At 42.9% G+C, this 19,598-nt stretch overlaps 1 protein-coding gene across 1 annotated transcript in view; it reads right to left on the bottom strand.

Moving 5' to 3' along the window:
- GABRA6 (gamma-aminobutyric acid type A receptor subunit alpha6) overlaps window positions 1–17,831 on the bottom strand; it is a 493,083-nt gene extending 475,252 nt beyond the window's left edge. Inside the window, exons 1-2 of the mRNA XM_069654273.1 lie at window positions 17,308–17,831; window positions 17,038–17,156 (exon numbers count right to left, since the gene is read on the bottom strand). Coding sequence (XP_069510374.1) covers window positions 17,038–17,156; window positions 17,308–17,348 — 160 coding nt within the window. The 5' untranslated portion in view covers window positions 17,349–17,831. The remainder of the gene's footprint in view (window positions 1–17,037; window positions 17,157–17,307) is intronic.
- Window positions 17,832–19,598: the final 1,767 nt, after the last annotated feature.

Genomic DNA, 19,598 nt, shown 5'->3' with positions numbered 1-19,598 from the left:
CAAAAGGAATGCAGGTCCATGAAGCCTTTGACAGTTAAATTAGGCTTCCCAAGGCTGGAGTAAGGTGTGCCTTCCCCCTTCTTGAGATGCTTTGAAGTACCCATGGCTGTCACAATTCAGCTGAATAGGACAGGGGAAAATCGCACCTGTAGGCTGTGTCTTACCGGAGTACACATGACTATGCATTTCATGTGGTGAGCAGATAAAATGGGTGCAGAAAGGCAGCACACATTTTGGAGGCTAATCTCCCATCATTCATTTTCTTTTAACAAAAAAATAAAAAAAAACCCAGGCGAGCGCACTCTCCCTGTGTGGATGGTCGAATTCTTCACAAATGTGTTTTCATAACAGCAAGATAGACAGCATACTTTTTGTATGCAAATAAGTTGTCAGTGTCCTTTAAGCCACATTGATGTGCTTTTATTTGCTTTGCATGGTAAAATTAAAGTACTGCCTATTTAGAAAGTAATGTTGTGTATGTTATGCTTTGTAGTTTTTTTCATGTTCCTTTTAAGAATATAAAGCTGTTTTAATCCCTGTCTTACATTATTTCCTCTCTAAATGTAACAATCTAACACATAGGAGAAAGTTGCTCTTCACTGTAAATCTCCAATGACCAGAGGAGTCATGATACATGTGATACGGGGCTGGTTCCGGCCCATGGGTCATATGTTATGCTCCACTGAAGAACACCATATTGGAAAATTCAATATGTATGCACCAAAGGCATTCCTAAGAGACACCATTTGGGGGTCACCAGGGGGTGCAACTGTTACCCCTGTGTTCTCCCTTGCTACCTCTTTGGTCTCCTTTGCAACCCCTATTAAAAAAAGAAGAAAATAGTTATTTTTCTCGTTTCTTTTTACAAACCGAAACTCCTGGTTCTGTGGCTCTTTGATTCTGGAGTGGCTGGCATTCTTGCTGAAGCCTCTTAAAAAACAGGGAGTTCCACAAATGTTACAGTGATCCTTAATAAGAAAGAATAGGAATAGTAAATAATGTGTCTTTATGGATTTCTTAATAATAATTTCTAGACTCATTAAAGGTTTCTTTTAGGCGCATTTCAGGGGTCGAGTCACAGATTTAGTCTGTCCTTAAACACCTCAAATTCACAATGCAGACAAAAACGTCCAAAAAGCATTTAGAGTATAAAAAGCATCCATTTCAGACTAAGCATTTTGCCTTTCACAGGTTGCAGTTATAGCATGTTTTTTTTCTGCCGTTGTCTCTGTTACAATCATCACAAGACATTCCATCTAGGTGTCCTCGGTCACGTGAGAAAATCTGTGTGCCTAAAATCTTGTGTACAGTGTAGAAATGTTTGGGCATAGCACATAGTGACCCCTGATTTCATTGTCATGCCTCAGGGCTAGGTGCGCTTTACAAATGTCAAAATAAATAAATACATAAATAAATGCATAAATAAATTGTGTCACAATTAATGCTTAATTGTAATGTCTCTATCTCTCCTATCTCCCTGGAATGCTGTTCGGGATATTTGTTTGCATGTATGAGAAAATGAATGCCCAGAGTACAGGATGCCATGTGGGTGCATGCTTTCCCTGCGCTACTCTATATTCTTTAATACACAGTTATGAACCCTTCCAATGGTATGTATTTTGCCAACCTCTGAAGCCTGAAAAGTATATCCACCAAGCTTGACATGTGGCCAAATTTGCACCGGACCTGCAGATGAACTGGCCTGCTGTTCACAGTAACCAGTTTAATTGTATCCATTACAGAGTGAAATTTGCTTTCTGGCTTTGAGAACATTCAGGCATGTAATTGCTAATTTTATGATAGCTGGTAAGATAGCTCAGTGTGTTGAGCACTCACTGCTGCAATGTGTATCTGATGTGCAGGTGGCAGGTTTGAATCCTATCAAGGCCAACTCAGCCTTTCATATTTCTGAGGTCAATACATGAGTACCAACATAGGTTGGGTGATATGGTAAGTACATTTGTTCTATATAGAACGCTTCACTTTAGGTGCTACATAATAACACATCATTATCATTTTGACTTGGAAGAATGCTTGCATTCACAGTAGTTTGGTAATATGGGACTATACACACTGATATTTACAATACATTTGGTGATCCATTCTTATATGAAATGTATATCACATTACAGTGATATCGTAACCATGTTTTTTGTAGTGTACTTAGGAACACTGCTATGTGATGCCCGTTGTTGTTTTGACAAGGGGTGAAAGGTTGTGTGCCATCGCTTCCTGTGATGTCACTTCGGGGGTGGGGTCAAAAGACATAACTGTTAGGAAGAATTCTCATAAATGTGCTAATTCCCTTCACCTTAAAGACCCCCAGCAACTTTTCTGGATTTTGAGGAATTGACACCACAGCTGCGGCAAGGGCTCTGTCAGAGAACGGAGTGAGTAGGGCACCGCAGCAGTGGTAAAGGCTCTGCCAGTTAGCGGAGTAAGCAGGAAACTGCGGCAGCGGTTAAAGCTCTGCCAGAGAGCGGAGGGAGTACTTAGCAGGAGAAAGATACTCCGGAGCGCCAGTCTTTCCAAAACACTGGAAGTTGCAACGCGTGCGCGTTAGAGACTTCCGGGTATTTAAAGGAGAACGGACTTGAACGCTCACTCGTTCAACTAAGTGTCCTATCCCCATCTCACCCAAAGCTTCCAAGGACGGCGGATCATGACATATTTCCTCTGTCACCATACCACCACTCAAAATGCTGCATGATTATTTTTAAAATGTGCAGTTCAATAGTGATAGAATAGGCCTCATTATAAGTTTGCCAGTCCGGACACAAGGGTTCCAGTAAGCTCACTGGCAACCTTGTTTCCAGACTGGCAAACTACGTGTCTACCTGCCGTGGCTGCTGTGCCCGACAGGTCTGACCATGCCGGGCACAGTGGCCATGGTAGGCAGACTACTCACGGAAGCACCGGCACCAATAACAACGCTTCTGTGTACCCCACTCCCATACAGTCCTGTGGGACTCTATGGGAATGGGGACTTACATTTTACGGGTGCCTGACTTCCCGGGCTGCCGGAGTTGTAATCTCCCAGTGACACCAAAAAGTCAGGCGCCAGTAAAATGTTACAAGTCTGTCAGCAAACCGCCGGTAGCACTGGCAGAGTTACCGCCGGACTCGTAATAAGGCCTGAGGTCTTGCTCTCACCAGGTCCCCACTTACGGAACGTGTGAGAAGGGACAAGTGAAAATACAAGAAAACAAATCATCTGGCCCCTTGCCTGGTGATGAGCGAGTTATTGAACTACTTAACAGTTTACACTAACTCTTGATGAAGGGGTTAGAATGTGTTCTTTGAATAACAATGGTCTTTGGACGTCACTATCATGTTTTTAATTAACAGGCCTCACTCGCTCTTATCTGTAACAGAAACGATCCTGTGCCTGTTTTACCTTCTCGAGTAAAGTCAAAATTTTGACATGCAATACTAACAACCAAGCCTAGCCCCTCTTGAATTTACTTTATTCTTTGTAAGTCCTTACTAAAAATCTATGTACTTCTATCCAAGGTGACTGTAACTCATATGACATGTCCTACATTTCCAAATTTTCTTTCATATTTCAGTGAACCCTAGATTGGACACCACTTGATACCTGTGTCACTCTTCCTTTGTGTCCTTGACATCACATTCCGAAACATTAGAACTAATGCCTACTGTGATAGGAGTACTTATTGGAGTGAACATTTGGAATATGTATCATATGAGGTATTATGTCAAGAATTCACATTATGTTTTATAAAAGCAACATCAATCATGCTAACACATGTAGACGTTTACCAAATGAAATGTACACTTTAAAGGAGACCAAGGGGTTGCAATATATGGTAAGTGGAGTGTTGTGAGAAAATGAAATAAGTGACACTGTTTAATTATGTGAAATGTAAACTGTGCAGTGCAATATTTCATTGTTCTCAAGTGAACTGACTCTTGTAGTTCCCATCCAGCCAATTCCCATTTCGGGATGAAACATTTGACACTGTTCCTGCCATGCCATGCTAACATGCTCATGCATTTTAATGAGGGAAAGTGGCCCCTATACAGGACTTCAGTTCAACACTGAACATATAAGTGATTATATGAAATGTATTTTGATACTATAATCTGTTTAAATTGTATAAATGCCTGGTGTTAGCAACAGAGTCTGTCTACTCTATTCAGACCATGCAAAACTTTTCGGTGGAAAATGCTTCTTAACCTTTGTCCACCCCTTAGATAATCACAATTAAAATGAGTATGTACTCACCCAAAAAAGTGTTGAGCAACTTAACTTAACTGGGCAAGAGATCATCTGGGGATGCAAGTATGCAATGCTGGCAGATTGTGCATTTATGGGGCAAACATAGCTAATGGAGTTGTGGGCATGTGAATCTAAGGGGGTATGCGATTTCAAGTATTCTGGAATCTTGGACGTACCAACATTTGGAGCAACCAAGCATGGAGGCTTGCTCGGTTTTGAGATTCTTGCATGTGGAAACATTCCGCCACTTATGCAGGGCAAATGGACATTTGAGGTTTGGCTGGACATCTGAGCATTAAGGGCCTTCAAATCACTTGAATATCAGAGTGTAGGCAACCATCAGGGCGGGACACCATCTGAGGCATGGGCCATCAAAGGACCCAATTCCTCCATATATGGGGAGCATGCAGAACTTGAGGACCATGTTGAAGTGCGGGTTTCCGGTGCATAGTTGCATGCTGGGTTAGCGGTACTGCAGGATGCTAGGGCATGCGTGCTGGAAGGCATATGAAATGGGTAGAAACTGCATTGTGTGGGCTTGAAGGGCTGTGGCAGCTCTCACAGAAAAGGGTTGTCTGAGGATGAGGGAATGTGGGTGTGCTCTGAGTTGTAGAGGCATTCAGTAATAGGGATGCTGGTGGGGTGAGATAACATTACTAATAAATAGATCAATGCATTCTGAATTTCATGGCAAAGGGAGCATTTTCTCTTACAGGTGGACTTTCTGATTATAAATGTGAATAAAGTTGTTCCCACCCCTACTAAATCAGCACTCTCTTTCCCTTTAGAATGTTCTCTTCTAGTGGGATTATCTTAGATTTCCATTCCCCATTTTGCTCTTTGTCAATATTTGGATGAACTATAAACCCCATTAGGCATGTCCTCAATAAATGCAACACACAGGCTGCTGGAAGACTGGGGTAACTGGGCCATGGACAATGGGCCTTGCTTAGCAGACAAAACCAGCCCAAACTGGTAAGAAGAAGAAGGCTGCTCATAAGTGACCAGAAGTCATCATCGGGATGGATGTATAACATCCTTTGGTTGGAAGACCAGAAGTCGTCATATTAAGTCACCTGCAAAAGTAAACATGGAAAAAGGACATTCCCAGAATGAAATGGTTAATAGTTTTGGCAGAATGTGGAATGAGTATGCTGCAACACCAAGCGGTCAATTTTCTCAATCCCTCTTAGGTCCGGTGACTATCGTACTATAAAAGTAAGAGGTCTGGGGGTGGGGTTGATTAGTCAGGTGGGGCCTGTTAGCTGCAGGATGCGGTTTCCTTGACTTGCCATTCAATGAATAAAGATGCTTCTGTTTGTCATCACCCACAATTAATGTGTGACCCCAGTCTTCCAACACGGGTAAGGGCAAATGCAGGAAAGGAGCATTAGAGAGTGTAGGACTTGTGGATTAAGGGCAGAAGGCATGCACAGATGATGGATATTTCCATCAACTGTGCGTGCCTAATGCACAAGCATTAGAGATTGTAGGACTTGTGGATTAAGGGCAGTAGGCATGCATAGTGGATGGAGATATGATGCTGGGGATATCTAAGGCTAGACATTCTGAGGACTGGGCTATCAGAGCATGGGGGCTGTAGTGGAAAAAGCCTGCTGAGCTATCCATATGTGCATATTAGGGCCTTAGATGGCTGCATTAACAGCTAAAACTAATAGCTTATTCAAAGTATGTGCTAAATGCTGAAACAGATCTTTATAGATGAATTTAGTAATGTGTTGTGATAGTAGTGCCTACAATAATAGGGTACATTGAATGTGTAGGCCTCAAAGAAAAGGAAGGTTGCATTGTGCATAGAAAGGCATGGCAGAGGCCCCAGTTTAGTAGTTGATGGAGACCTTTATTTGAGTGCTTAAAGCATTAAAGCGCTTGGATAGCCAGGCTTTGTAGTCAAGGCACTATGACACTAGCCAGTAAAACTTGCTCACTAGGGGTTCATTGCAATGCATATTATTTCAGCTCCTCTCTTTGCCACAGCTTGATAAACAAATTCTCTTTCGCATGGGAAGGAATGGTACTGCCGCGTACTCACTGATAACAAGCATTCCTGGGCATTCGCAGATGGGCTCCAAGGGAGGGAGGAATGGAGAGTCTTGGAGAGTTAGCAAGTTGAGATTTTCTACCAGTAGACATTTTTTTTGCACTAAGAAAGTGCTGGAACAGTTCGTCACGTTGACTGACAGCACGAGATTACAAAATACACATGCACCCATGACTCGGGGGAAGATTCATCCGCAGACTTCTATGGAGCATGTGCCCAGAGATAGCCCCGGCGGCACCTTGTGGCGCTGTCATCTACAGAGCAAGCTGCAAGCAGTTAGTTTTAGGTGACCAGGATCTTTCAGCGCTATTAATAACATCCAAGGGACATAAGACTGTGTTTCTTCAATGAGCTTTGAGATTTTCTCTAACTTGAATTCCAAATTGCTGCTATGTTTACTGATATGTTATATTATTCTAATAAATGCTAAATAAATGCTAAATTTATACTGGAGGTATCATTTCTCTGGCATGAGTTCATTGCTTGGCACGAGCGGACCTGTAAGCGGGTGGAATTGGGTAATTTATGCTAATAAGGGCTGGTCCCTGGGGAGCAATACCCCTTTTTAATACATTTGGTGGCAGCTTGGGGATTGTGCAGGGCCATGCCATTCTGGAGAAATTACAAATGTGTGAGAGAACACAGTGCAGATTGAGGGGTAGGCTGTTGCAATTCCATTGTTGCCTCGCTGCAGCTCTGAGTCAGCAAAATGACAGTATTTGTGTGTCAGTTTTGCAGCGACTGATAGCTTGTGTAGTTGAGATTCCCCTTTCAGTAATAAATGCTTGGCTGATTTACTGCTTGAGAATGAAGCCATGGAGCAGAACACTCGGAGCAGAGTGGGAGATGGCTCTGTTCGATGTGATCCAAAGAACGGTGAGGAATAATTTATTGTTTGATTAGGAAATAATTGTTCATGTTGTTTCCCTGTTAAAAGGTTTATATTTGGATTGCTATTTTGGCATGAGGGCAGAAAAAGTTGCAGAAGTGTTTGACATGTAAATTGTGAATGGTGATGCAAGCCTGTTATTCGGCCCCAGCGAGTGTGGGGCGCTGAAATGTAAACTGGCGAGGGTTCACCTTTTGAATTTAAGTGTTGACTTTCCTGAATATAACGGGCGAATGAGTCGAGTTGTTAGTTGAAAGAGTAAGATCGCTATTGAAAAGCTTTGTTTTTGGCAACTGTAAATTCCATGTGCTGGTGGTGCATTCTGTTTTAATGGGACACACTAAATTGGCTTCATTGCATTTAGCTGTGCCAGCCGTGCTTACAATGGGTGAGAGACTCACTAAAGAAGTGGGTGAATGGCATTTGAACTTCGAATTGTGCATTGATGTGGAATTGTAAGATCAGGTTGTAATGGTTTGGGTGGAAAGACAAATTATATTTTCTAAATTGCCCCAAGAGTATTTTAATATTCCCACTCTATGCCGTGGATTGGTTGCTAAAGACAAGGAAGTGTTGCAATTGAGTGATGAATGTGTTGGACATTATGTTGAGATAATGTTAACTGTGATACACTGTGATAATGTTGGTGACAAACTGACAGCCCACGAGCAGAACAGAGTGTGGGCAATTCATGCAGAGAACGTGCAGGGAGCTGCACAAAAAGTTACATGTTTAAGTGTAATGTGATTTGGCACAGTACAGAAAATAATTGGTTATATTCTGGTAATGGTACCACAGATTGCGACATCTGTGCATGATAAGGAAGTGCAAATATTCAGTGGGTTGAGGGTTCTTTGGAAAGATCGCACACTGCATCTGAGGCTAATTGTAAGGCTTAACTACAAAGTTGACAGGAAAAAATATGCTTTTAAATGGGATATTGATCCACAGACTGCCTTTCTACAGGCTGGAAGATGCTTTGCAGAATTACATTGAGTTTAATCTGATGACAAAAAGTGCCTCTTTTGAAAATGAAAATGTGTTTTGGCAATGTTTTGCTGTGCAGAGTTTGTGGCTTGAGAAGACAAATTGCACAGACATTCATGTCATGGGCAGGGTGCATGAAATGAGTGTGGGAGGAAGAAGTGAGAAAAATCTGAAGGAACTGTCTGCAACGAGTGCCCCTGTAGCAAACCTCCCTTTAAAGTCGCACCAGTTTATGAGTTATGGGCAGAAGAGCAAAGAAACAGGCTTGTCTTGCGTATGGCGCTGCCATGCACAGGAAAGAATAAACACTGGCCAGCAGCTGCATTCCATCTCCATCGAGAAAACACTGTCATTCAGAGAAAAAAGAGGTGGGGGGGTGCAAGCCAGAATGCTGAATGGAAAGCAGTAATTGCTGTGATTGAGGTGAAAAAGAGCACAATTTACATTATGCATGTCAATGTATGCATGCTTTCTGACACTAGCATGCAATAGTGGAGTTGATCAGATGGCAAAGGATTCGCCCAGTGACAACACCAGAAGGAAAAGAAATGCTGCATGCAAATGGCAGGCTGGGTGCTTCAAACATCTGAACGTTTGGGGAAACTGTGAATCTGTGAATAGGCTAAGAAAAGACAGCTGCCCATTTCAAGAGACATTGCCATGCAAGCTGCCTCCCAGTGTCCCATATGAAGTGAAGTAAAGCGCTGTGTACTGGAAAATAAACCTCTAGACACTTTGAGAAGTAAGAAAACACAGCCAACAAATTAGATCGCTACATTGCAAGGGCTGGAGTAACTGATGGGACATTATGGCCTTCCAGATGAAATCAAATCTGACAAAGATAGCCATTTTGCAAGAGACAACATGCAAAACTGGGCTTTGGATTATAACATGAACACTGCACATTAGCCATGATCCAGAAGCCTCAAGGCTTAGTGCAAGAATGAATGGTTGAAGCAAATAAAGAAACTGACTCAGACTAACGCTCTCAAGGGGTGGCCCAAGAAATCAGCAGATGCCCTTTGGGAAACTAACATGTGAAAAACCAGAGGCTTTAAAGACACTAGCTGTATGGTGAACTGGAAAAGATAAACAAGGCTACTTCTGCAAGCAACTGCAAGCAGTATTGGACTGAAAGACTTTACTTTTGAAAATGGATTGAGGCCAGCAGGGTAAACTAAATCAAGATCATGAGACAATGGAAGCAAGTTGCCGGCTAGCATTCATGAACGCTTTGGTGAAAACAAAAACACTGAGCTATTACGAAGTGTGATCTGGGTACTCATAGTATTGCTTTAGCAAAAATCACAGGTCCATCTGAGGTACCATTGACCAACTATGATCGCATTGCACACATGAGTTTGTGATTAGGCAATTACACCCCTAATATTTGAAGGCAAATAAGCCCCAATATCACACAGAAGGGTGAAAAATGGTTGTGGTAACAATGATACGAAAGTGTGTAGTTACCTAATGAGACTTCTGAAGGTGGGGGAGGTATTAAGCGAAGGGGTGGATAACACTGATATTGTACTTTTGTGAAATTCCAACATTTCTGGTTTTTTTTTGCCTATGCAAAAATCAAGAAAGTAGCGTGCCATGATTGGTGTTAGATGTTTTGAATTTTCGGGTGCTTCTGATCAGTCAAGCAGACACATTCTCAAAGAAAGCAGGTCACTGCGGGCTGCCATGTGAACACTGAACATTTCCTGCACCGCACTCAATACTTCTGACGTGCGTGATGACCATTGTACTACAACCTGCGGGAAGTACCCAACAGAGAAATAACTTTTATACAACTGCCACAGTGCTGACTTGGCATATTATCAGATACGTGATGCTGCACATTCTCAAATGATTCAGTTGATGGTTTTAATAACCTGTTTCATATGTTTTGCCTTTCTTGTCTAAAGGACTGTGGAGAAAGCAACCAGGAAGGGTTGTGGACTATGACATGATGTGACACAAACAGCTGTGTGAAACAGCACTTACATGCCAACATGTTGCAAAATGGTTTTTAAATGCATTTTGAGGTAAATCTGTGAAAAACTAAATGTTTTGCTCTTTCAAAATTACTAGGTTGCATGTAGCCAGGAGAATGATTTATGAATTGTTGGGGCAGCAGGGTTGTGCAGGAGTGTAATATATTTTGAGATAAAATGAGTGCGCACAAAAACTATCTGGGCGCATGTTTAGGTTTTTGCTTTGAAGAAATGTTGCCAAGAGTATGAGCTCCAATTAGAGATGGTTGAATTTGAAGTACAAGGTTATTTTTGCAGCCTTAGGGCAGGTAAATAAAACCATGGCAGACTTTATACATGCATTTTATGACACAGTTTTGTTAAACCAACAAGTTTCATTTGTTGTGGGGACGGCTGTCTCCAGCTCACTAATACAAAGAGCTACACTTTATTGTAGACATTTAAGGGGTAATACATGGATTATTTGCACCAAAAGAACAGGATTTGTGAGCCATTCTGCACGTAAATCCCTGTTTAACAAATGGGGATTTGCAGGCAGAATGGCGGACAAATCCTGTTTTTTTCAGCGCAAATAATCCATGAATTACCCCCATAGAGTTATCTATTTAGGTTTTTTATTGTTAGAGCAATATTGGGTTTTGATGCAAATTAGTAGAAGTGTGTTTTTCTTAGAAACCTGGTGCCCATGTGGTAATCTTGCTCATGAAATTAGATGGTTTTTGGTTGGGTTCCACATACATTGGGGGAAGTGTCTAATCACACAGCCCATAGTCACACTTATAGGCCCTGAGAACAGGGGGGTGGGTAGGCCCTTAAAGTAGAAGGATGCCAGGTTTAGAGCTAGTGGCCATACATGAATACAATAGTGCATTTAAGATTAACAACCCCAGATTGTCTTGCCACATGCTGCTTTTTAACTGATTATTAGTTAAAAGATAATTGGTAGGTATTTTGTGAGGGCCAGGTTGTGGCTAGGGTAAATTTCACTGTTCACTTTGTATACATTTTTGTTTATGTAGGGTTTTTATTCACCTTGCATGCCGAGCTGACTAACACGTAGAAGACAGGTTTCTTAAACCTCCTGGAAAGCCCCAAGATCTTTAACTGCCTCACATATCACTGCGCTACATACAATGTTGATAGATATAGGCCAGCATCTTCGCTCACACTTTGAAAAGGGGTGGAATGTAGTGAAAAAGCCTGCTGAGCAATCCATATTTGCATATTAAGGCCTTCGATGGCTGCATTAACGGCTAAAACTAATAGCTTATTCAAAGTATGTGCTAAATGCTGAAGCAGATCTTTATAGCTGGATTTAGTAACATGTTCTGATAGTAGCGCCTACATTAATAGGGTACATTGAATGTGTAGGCCTCAAAGGAAAGGAAGGTTGCATTGTGCATAGAAAGGCAGGGCAGAGGCCCCAGTTTAGTAGCTAATAGAGACCTGTATTTGAGTGCTTAAAGCATTATAGCGCTTGGATAGCCAGGCTTTGTAGTCAAGGCACTATGACACTAGCCAGTAAAGCTTGCTCACTAGGGGTTAATTGCAATGCATATTATTTCAGCTCCTCTCTTCGCCACAGTGGCTCTGCGAGGCTTCATAAACAAATCCTCTTTCGCATGGGAAGGAATGGTACTGCCGCGTACTCACTGATAACAAGCATTCCTGGGCATTCGCAGATGGGCTCCAAGGGAAGGATGAATGGAGAGTCTTGGAGAGTTAGCAAGTTGGGATTTTCCACCAGTAGACATGTTTTTTGCACTAAGAATGTGCTGGAACAGTGTGTCACGTTGAGTGACAGCACGAGATTACAAAATGCACATGCACCCATGACTCAGGGGAAAATTCATCAGCAGACTGCTATGGAGCATGTGCCCGGAGATAGCTCCGGATGCACCTTGTGGTGCTGTCATCTACAGAGCTAGCTGAGCAAGCAGTTTGTTTTAGATGACCAGGATCATTCAGCACTATTAATAACATCCAAGGGACGTAAGACTGTGTTTCTCTAAGGAGCTTTGTGATTTTCTCTAACTTGAATTCCAAATTGCTGCTATATTTACTGTTCTGTTATATTATGCTATATGTCTAATTAATGCTAAATTTATACTGAAGGTGTTATTTCTCTAGCATGAGTTCATTGCTTGGCACGAGCGGACCTCTAAGTGGGTGGAATTGGGTAATTTATGCTAATAAGGGCTGGTCCCTGGGGATCAATACCCCTTTTCAATACAGAGGTATGCAGGGCTGTGGGCATACACACCTAAAGTTCATGCAGGGGGTGGGGCATGCAGGGTCATGGTGAACCTACCAATTTGCAGCACACAAGGCCAGAAAGAAGATATTGTTCATGGCATCTGACACTGGGGTTGAGAAAAGGGAGAAATCAAAAGAGTGGAGACATAGAGCGCTGGAGAGCATGCTGGCAGGTATTATTGTTATTATGATTATTAATAATAGTAGTAGTAGTAGTAGTAGCAGTAGCAGAAATAATAGTAATAGTATTACTACTATTGTTAGTATTAATACATATAGTGGGGATTATTAGTATTGTTTTTATTAATATTAGCAGCTGTGGTTGTAGTTGTGAACAAAGTGTTAGTAGGAGTAGTAGCAGTTTTAGAGGTACATCTATGAAAGCACCCTGTAAGTCCTATTCTAGTGTGGTGGCCAAGAGATGCTCCACTATGGGGAAAAGTAGGGGCCTGTTGATCCATAAAGACCTCTATACCTTTCATTGCATAACTGCTGTGAGACAAACAGAATAGCAACGCGGCAAAACATTGTGTCATCCCATATCTGGCAGAATATTGACCTAGGAATGAAATGCACAAACGTTTGAAAGTGAACATGATTGAATGAATGGAGTCCTTGGCACAGAAAAACGTGTAGTTGTGTTGTAGTGTGCCACCCAGAAGTAATACTGAGCTGTTGAACATATTATGAACTAATGATTCTGCCACTTAGGGCAAAGATGGTGGGCGTGCCGCTGCTTGGGTATAAGGTGCAAAACTGCTCTTGTTTGGGCCTGTAAGCTCAGACTCGCTCTGTGCCATCTAGTATCACTCTGTTCATAACATATCATGATTAGGCATTGTCATATTTGCTGATGTGTGCCCCAGATCAATACCTGATCATGTAATTCCACAAATACTGACCATGGTCAGATTGTAGTCTCCCTCAAAAATGTCTTCATGGGAGGGCAAAAAGGCATGTACCATTGAGCCCCAAACCTGGAAGGGTCCTCCGCGATGATAAAAGGCAGTGCATATTTTTTTACAAAACATAAATACCATGTGAAACTATAATGTTGATTAAACTGCTGCGGTTCTGAACCTGCTGCATCGCTTAAGTTTGCAAATAAAGTCTGATCTTATCAATTACTCCATAAAAGTGGCAGTAGATACATGTGTTGCGCTCACTAAAACACAACTTCAGTGGCATGGCCTCCTTTTATTAAGGAATATATTGATCACATGTATTAATCATAGCAGATAACCATATTAATAGGTTTTGGTGACTGGATGTTTCAGGACTTAGTTAATACTTGCTGCAGAGATAGATGTTCGTATACTGGATCACGGTACCAAATCCCGGAAAGGCAGCCTTAGCTGTCCCTCTCTCGAAGGTTGATAAAACTTTGGCAATAGTAACTCCTAGGTCCTCATTCGGAGTTTGGAGGTAGCCATGGCGCTATTAGCGCTATGGCTGCCTCCAAAACCGTGTCCGGGTCCGGGTCCTGTCTGGTTGAATGGGGACTTACCGGGGCATTCCGACCTGTGCGGACCCGGTAAGTCCCCATTCAACCAACCATTCCCCATTCCCATTTGAGCCCCCATAGGGCTCTATGGGGAAGGCGCTAATTACGGGCCTGCGAATAGCGGGCCCGTTATTAGCGCCCTGGTCCCTTAGCGGGACCCGCAAAGAATGTGTGGTCAGACCACATGTCCTTTGCGGCTCCCGCTAAGGGACCTCTGAATTGGACAATAAGGGTTTAACGGCACCGGTCTCCTTACCGGTAACCGTTAACCCTTACCGCCCTACTCGGAATGAGGCCTCTAGTGTGCTAAAAGAAACACATCTACACTAGAAATAGTAATACAGCATCAGTAAGGTGCATGTCTAGGTGTCAGTTCCACACAACAAGGACTGTAAAAACGGGGCCACCATGCCTGAAGAAGAACAGAAAGCATTTCTTGGGAGAGCTAACTGGGCAGCTAAACTTGAGATTTCGGAACCAAGGTGTTAAGTCTCAGACCCCAGCTTTGCATCCAGAAGGTGATGCGATCCTGGACATGTTGTTTTATCTCAATGTACACAATTATGAAGGCATTTATGAAAAGGATAGCAATATCACACACGGGTGGTATTGTTTTTCCCATTGTTTACTCGTACTTTTCATGTAGGCCAATTCACCAAAAGAGATTCCAGACAAGAGAAAGCGCACCAAATGTCGCATTCCTCGAGCCGACTTACTTTCAGGTCTGCAGATTGATCTGATCACTTGGTACAAAAAATGTTTGATTACACAATATCTTTTTTAATGTTCTTCTTCACAGTTTCAATACAATTCTGTAACTCTGTGTCAAACCATGTATATTTTCTGCTGACCTTACCAGACAGTTGTTGGGTATATTTAAAGCTTTGAAGTACAATAGCGAAAACGAGATTCACGTTTAGGCTCACAACAATAAGTAGTCTGGTACTTGTATAATTCCAATGAAGGTAAAAATAAAGCTAGATTAGAGTAAGTTCCCTTTTGCTTCATATATTTTTATAAGGACTTTAAAAAAAAAATCTACAAAAGAGTGTAGTGTTTTATTTATTGACAATCACCCACTTACAAATTATTGCACATTGCTATCCTTCAAGAACTGGGAACCAATGTGGTCAAGTGCTGAAAATGTAGAGTGGGCTCAAATTCCAGCTTCATAATTTAACCAAAGTGTTTGATCCTGAGCAATGTGTTTACTTTCATAAGGCCTAATTCATAGAAGCGTTTAATAATGGCAAAGCCCCATTGGAGAACGTTCTGTGAATCAGGGCCATGATGTCTCACTAGTCAAACGTGCCAGTCTCTACATATTTCAAAATCGGAAGCACTTAAAGTGAGCAATTCCTAAGGGCAAAATCTTCTAAAAGTACCACTTGTGGTTTAAATGTCTATGTGGTTGCTTCATACATTATAATAGTAACCAACCATATGTGGCCCACCACAAAGTCATTGGTTTATTTGCTCACTCGTAGCAACAGCACTTAAAAACCACAGTCCTCTTCTAATATTAGTTGAAGTCCAGATCTGTGCCGCTTCCTTGTGTAACGTCTAATGCATAACCTTTATGTATGCAGCGGAATGTGCTCCATCCTCCTTGCTCGCAATCTGTCTCCAGGCAACTATGCTTGAGCTTGTGCACATTCTGTGGTGCTTCCATTCTCTGCTTTGCATCGATTCTAGGGAATGTGTACCATAATCATGCAGCCACTGATGTGTGTCCTGCCGGTGTACTACAGCCAGTATATCTTTCTTGCCCCAGCTATTATTAAAGCATTTCCCTAGATCTAAGATAGAACAAAAGTACCCTTGTGGTGGACTGCTAGTGTTGCTCTAGAAATGCCACTCATTTATTATTCTGATTCAAGTAAGAATGAAGGCGATCAGGGGACTTGAAGGGAGTGGGTGACATCCTAGGTTCTAGGGTGTAGAATGTTAGTGTGCTTGGGTTCTGAATGTTACTTTTGGGGCAGTTGATGTGAGTGTTGCTGCTTGGCTGGGTGTGGGGGACCAGTGTGTTCACCATACCTATGTTCATGTCTTGTCTTCGTATTTTCCCACCTGTGCACCTGCGAACCCGCAGCGTGTAGCAGACCAATGGACATTAAAGCATTACAGTGCTTACCTTACAAGGTGTCTTCCTTTAGAGTGGCCATATTCATTTTGCTCACAGCCAGGGCTCCATATCAAACTAAGGGTTCTGATGCCAGTAAAAGGGCGCAGAGACCAGAGATTCTGTGTTTCCTTAATTTCTTTGCAGTTGGTGGGGAACCAAATGTATGTGTGCCCTGGGCTCCAAAATCCCTTAAAATGGCCTTGGTCACACCACCTACACATTTACTACACTTTCTGTGGTCCATCAGTGGCCATGGGGCTAAACAAAGTGCAGGTGCCTCAACAGCACAGTGTTTAACATTCTACGCTGGCAGAACGTCCTTACATTTTTAGGAGAGGGATGATTCTACGTGCCTGCTTAATGAATGCTGATGCCCGTTAGTGTTCGTTTCTTAACAACAGAAGATGTCTAACGAGAATAATGACTTTGTAGGTAGGGTGAGGGCTGAAATGCGCCTTTCTTTACTTTCTGACGGCAAACCAGATAGGAAAGTAGGCAATCTGCATGTGCACCCTTATGGGAATAGGACGCAGAGGGGACTATCAAAAAACTGTTATTGTTAACTGGCAGCAAATCGTAGACATCTTGAACTGAACTGCTCGAGGTGTTACGCCTTCCGAGGATAGCTCAGCAGCAACGTGCTCGCTTTGGAAGAAAAATGACACAGAGCCACACGGGTTTGATCCCGGGTCCTTGCTTAGAAACCTCTGGGTATTAAGCATGTTATAAATATCATATCATGTGTTGTTTTTTTTTTTTTGGTTGGGGTTGGGAGAAGGTTGCTGCCTTTTCCAGCCTTAACCCCTTAAGTGCCAAGGAAGATTATTCTCGTCATTTTTGCATAGACTTGCATAATAGCCTGGCACTTACTACACATGAAAGAATGGCTTGACTCAATGTTATCCAGGTCAGACTTTCAACTTCTACACACTTTCTGCAGGAGATAACGTGGACGTTTGTGGAAACGAGCAGTGTAAGGTGTTTACCTCCTATACCCGGTCTTAGCCGGTTGTCATAGCCGTCCAGCAGTCTGTCCAAGATGCGTGTGATGTTTCCAGAGTGGACACCAGCTTGAGCTTGCAGGATCAGCAGAGGTCCGAAGAAGCTGGAAAACACAATCGCACCGGCATCAACAGCATGTTTGTGTTATGGTTTACCTTTGCATTCCAAGTTGCTTCTGAGCTGTGGCATCAATGCAATCGATCCAAGGCATTTGACTGGAGAAGCTGACAGGAAAAATTAAAGGGCACACTTACCATAAAGCAACGGCGAGCCAGGAAGAGATCAGGACAGCCATGGCAGGTCTTGGAAAAGGACACAATCCTCTGACAGCTTAGAACTACAGCTTTCAACGCAAATGTGTGTTGCGTTTCTTCAGTTGTGTTTTGTATGCAGCGACACTATCTCTCCTCCCCTATTGTTCCCAAGGCTGTGAACCTGACTCCGTCGCTCTGCCCCTGTTTTGCCTGTTCTTCCCTCTCCTCTCACACTTGGTTCCTTGTGGTGTAACACTAATGACGCCTTGCTCTTTTCGGTGTTTGCCCTCTAGATATCGTCCTCTCTCGCCGTCCCACTGTCGCTTGTGTCTTTCGGTGTCCTGTCTTCTCTGTCTGATTACCCCTCTCGCTCTGTCACTCTCTCTATGTTTCTAGCGCTCCCTGTCATTCTCTCTCGTTCTCTCCCTCTCGCTCAGGTCTATGTCCCTCGGCCCAGTCTCCTCGCTTCTATCCCCCCTTTCTCTGCCCTTCCCGTCGCTCTCTCTGCCCCCAGTGACACCCCCACCCCATGGGCCTTCGATTTTTCCTCTGATTGGCTCAGCCTGGGGAATTGCCGTCTGAAGGGCGTCCGCTTGTTGTGAGAACTGTGACAATAATTAAATCAGTCATAATGAGAGATTAAAGGTGCAAAATCCCCTCTCTAGGGGCTTGCGGGGAATTAGCGGCGGCCTGCTTGACAATCTGGACGCGTCATTGCGTCGCAGGACTCCTTTGCTGAGATCATGTTGTAATTGGCGCCCGTTCTGAAGAATATTTCTACTGCGCTGAGGGCGAGGCTTGCGCATCGCCAACATCATCATGTGTGGCAAACAAACATCCATCGGAAATGTGCGTCACAGCGACTGACCTCGCACATGAGCTGTGACCTTGGCTGGAAACGCCGACCTCGCACTCCATTCACACCATCTAAACGTCTGTGATCTCCCAGCGGGACACAGTGCTCTTTTGATTGGCCGCTTAACACCATCGTGAGAATCGGTACGATAATAGTGCAAACACCTTTAATTAAAGACTGTTCTAAAAATGAAAGCGTCATTCCTGATGCTGTTACTCCATCTTTCGCCCTCTGGATGTAAAACGTTCCCACCTCTGCCATTTCCTCAGAATCAATAGGAGGTGCGCTGGTTATGACATTGTCAGAGTGACTGGGTCACTAGTGCATGAAACATCTTTTTCCTCGGGCAGGTTACACCCACCCATGAACCACAATCTTCACCTATGACATATGGAATAAAGCACCGTTTACTGTTAAAAAGTTATTGCAAGTCACCAAGGTGATCCATGCCCACACAGAGCACGGATCTTCCAGGGAGTTGCAATATGGTTCTTACTCATGTAAGGGGATATTTCACTCCTTACAATACACGTCCATACTCTGTCATCCCCTTCAATGTCTTACTTAAAATAACGCTAGAGGTCCTCCAGTTGATGATACTTATAATCAATTTAGAATGTTTTTGGATAAAAAAAAACAAAAAAACATGCATTTTCTTTTAAACAACATGCAGTTTAATAAAAGACATCTAAAACAGTTGTGTTCTTTAAAATAAGTTATAACATGCATATTTTTGAGCTGCATTAAACTACAACAGTACATACACTCAACATACTATCATAATCAGATTCTTATCAGTTAATAGCTGAAAAGTGTCAAAGAAAGCATATTGTACAAGAATGCATTTGAAAGTGTGCCATGGTTGTAATTAATTGCTGCAGTGGCAGCTGGAATTCTGCTATGTGCTGCCTCAAACAGCAGACATTTGGGCCTCATCACGAGTTGGGCGGTAGCACTTAGTATGACATGATATTATATGGCATGTATAACACGCCTATACACATGTGTTTCAAGGCATGACAAGGCAAGGGAGGGGGAACAGAGGTAAGACAGACAACGATCCTACTAGGCCAGGTGTCATTCAGATCATGCAAGTGCATGGGAAGGGGGAAGGGGGAAACTGCAGGAGGGCGGTAGAGGACAGTGGAGTACATAGGATAATAGAATAAATGACAATAAGTAAACGTAAGGCCAGCAGGTGGCAAGTGCAAGGGTAAGTGCAGGCATTAGGTGTCAAGTGCTGGAAGTGGGACTGTAGGAATACAGAAAACAGTCCCCAAGTGCAGAGGTTGCCAGGAAGGCAGTGCAGGTGTGCAACTGGCAGGTAACCAGTGCAGTTTCACTTTCAGCCAGGTAGTCAGCAGGGGAGAGGAGGAGAACAGGCGGAAGCAAAGAAAAAGGTTTTGAGGTGCTCCGGAACCGGAGACGATTCTCT

Source organism: Ambystoma mexicanum, chromosome 3q (genome assembly GCF_040938575.1).
Source record: "Ambystoma mexicanum isolate Mex_15411 chromosome 3q, UKY_AmexF1_1, whole genome shotgun sequence".
NCBI lineage: Eukaryota > Metazoa > Chordata > Amphibia > Caudata > Ambystomatidae > Ambystoma > Ambystoma mexicanum.
Note: the sequence above shows the minus strand (reverse complement) of the source record. Positions and strands in the feature narration are given on the sequence as shown.